This window comes from Rhinopithecus bieti, unplaced genomic scaffold, assembly GCF_001698545.2.
Source record: "Rhinopithecus bieti isolate Rb0 unplaced genomic scaffold, ASM169854v2 scaffold_24263, whole genome shotgun sequence".
In the NCBI taxonomy this organism is placed as follows: Eukaryota; Metazoa; Chordata; class Mammalia; order Primates; family Cercopithecidae; genus Rhinopithecus; species Rhinopithecus bieti.
Window position 1 is genome coordinate 794,037 of NW_016811410.1, and position 2,209 is coordinate 796,245.

Here is a 2,209-nt window from a genome sequence, read left to right on the forward strand (position 1 = left end):
TTTTTGAGGCGGAGTCTTGCTCTGTCGCCCAGGCTGGAGTGCAGTGGCAGGCACTCAGCTCACGGCAAGCGCCGCACCCCGGGTTCGGGCCATTCTCCTGCCTCAGCCTCCCAAGTAGCTGGGACTCCAGGCGCCCGCCACCTCGCCTGGCTAGTTTTTTGTATTTTTAGTAGAGATGGGGTTTCACTGTGTTCTCCAGGATGGTCTCGATCTCCTGACCTCGTGATCCGCCTGTCTCGGCCTCCCAAAGTGCTGGGATTACAGGCTTGAGCCACTGCGCCCGGCCCATACTGTTTATCTTTAAAATTACAGAAAAGCACCAGACTTCTGAAAAGAGAAAGCGCATTAGGGACTCCAGAGTCTGAGAAGGCTCCAGAGGGTGGGTGGAGGCGGGAGCCGTCCCGACCTGGCCCAGAGACCTGCAAGCAGCACAGCAGGGCCAGTGGGGGTGGCAGGTGCAGGCAGCAGGGGTGAAGGCGGCAGGAGTACAGGTTACGGAAGCACCTGGGAGGGGAGCCAGGTGAGGGGTGGCAGGGTGTGGAGACAGCCAGGGAAACCCAAGATCCACTACCATTAGAAGGGGGTGGAGTCTGCATTGGTGCCCACTATGGTTATTGGGCGCTCAATGCAGCAGAAATTGACTTGAGACCCAAAGAATTTTCCAGACAAGGCTTCACTGAAGCTTATTCCTGGGACAAGAGAGAGAGAGGGAGGAAGAGGGAGAGAAGACGAGAGAGAGAGATGGAGAGGAGAGGAGAGAAGAGAGAGGAGGGGAGAGGAGAGAGAGAAGAGGGGGGAGAAGAGAGAGGAGAGAGAGAGGCCAGAGAGAAGAGAGACAGGAGAGCAGAGAGGAAAGAGAGAAGAGGAGAGGAAGGAGAGAGAAGAGAAAAGAGAGAAGAGAGATCCCTTACTGACCTCTGAGAGAGCCGGGAGGGTGTGGGAATTACCATCAGGGGAAGGGTGTGCAGGCTGGGCCGGGCGGCACCCATAAAGGGTAGGGGACGCGTCAGCATTCTGGTCGCCATGGCTGTGCTGGGTCAGGGACAGCAACAAGGCACAGACCCGCCACTCAGCACCCCTTCCCGAGGTGGGGGCTCCATGGCCTTGGCTCAATGTTTTGGATCTCCCCAGGCTCTCGGAATCCTTGAGGTAAAAGGACTCTTGGCCAGGAGATAGCGGAGTGGGCGGGTTCTGTGCTCCGCGGGGATGTGTGAGGGATGCGGCCCTGTGTTCACCCCATCCCTTCACTGCCCTTCAAGTTCATCTGCAGCTCACCCAGACACGGAGGGTCCCATCCCACCAGGACCCACCCTGCTGGCCTCGTGCACTTGGGGGCACTGATGGCCCACGGGACACCCTGTGAAGACTGGGTGGGGCTCCCCTCCCAGCAGGCAGGTGGTTTCTGCATGTGCCCCAAAGGCGGGCACCTTTGCCTCTGCATGTCACGTGGCTCAGCTGCCCGTGCGGAGACTCGGGGGCTGTTCCCGTGCTGCGGGCGCCAAGCGTGTGGACTCCCGAGCGCGCACATGGCGCTGTGTCCTCGGCCACGGGGGAGCTTTCCATGTAACTCCTGAAAGGACCCTGAGTCCTGCTCACCGATCCTTAATACGTGGAAACACAGGGCTGTGTTTGTAAATCCAGAATTCTCCAAGCAGATGGAGAGTGAGAGGCAGAAACCAGCAAGGAGACAAGACAGCTGAACGGGCCACACAGGTCCACAGCTCACATTAGCCCTGCGGGGCATGCGCCGGCCTGGGCACCTGAGTAGCCACGGTTCCACCTCGGGGGCACTGTGATGGGCAGCTTAGTCCGGGAGGTCCGAGGGCACCTTTGATGAGGGATCGGGCAGCTCCAAGGACACCCCTTCTTCTCCCTCCCAGGGGCTGAGGACGACCTGACGCTCCGTGCTGCGCTCTATGGCCTGCTCTTCCACAGCCACGCCGACCAGGACGACTGGGAGGGTGGCCTCAAGGTGCTGGACGAGGCCGTGCAGGTGCTGCCAAGGACAGCCCACCGCCTGTGAGTGCTCCAGACACTGCATCCCCAACGGGGGAGTACTCCCCCACCAGAGTGTGCTCCCCCCACCGCCTGCTGCACCCCGCCCGGAGTGTGCTCCTCCACCGTCTGCTGCACCCCCCTGAGTGTGCTCCCCAACTGCCTGCTGCACCCCACCTGGAGTGTGCTCCCCACCGCCTGCTGCACCCCCCCC

The 2,209-nt window shown here is 61.0% G+C and overlaps 1 protein-coding gene across 1 annotated transcript in view; it reads left to right on the plus strand.

Moving 5' to 3' along the window:
* The window catches only part of CFAP46 (cilia and flagella associated protein 46), a 122,997-nt gene that overhangs the window by 53,645 nt on the left and 67,143 nt on the right, over positions 1-2,209 (plus strand). The window contains 1 exon segment of the mRNA XM_017893795.1: positions 1,881-2,019. Coding sequence (XP_017749284.1) covers positions 1,881-2,019 — 139 coding nt within the window.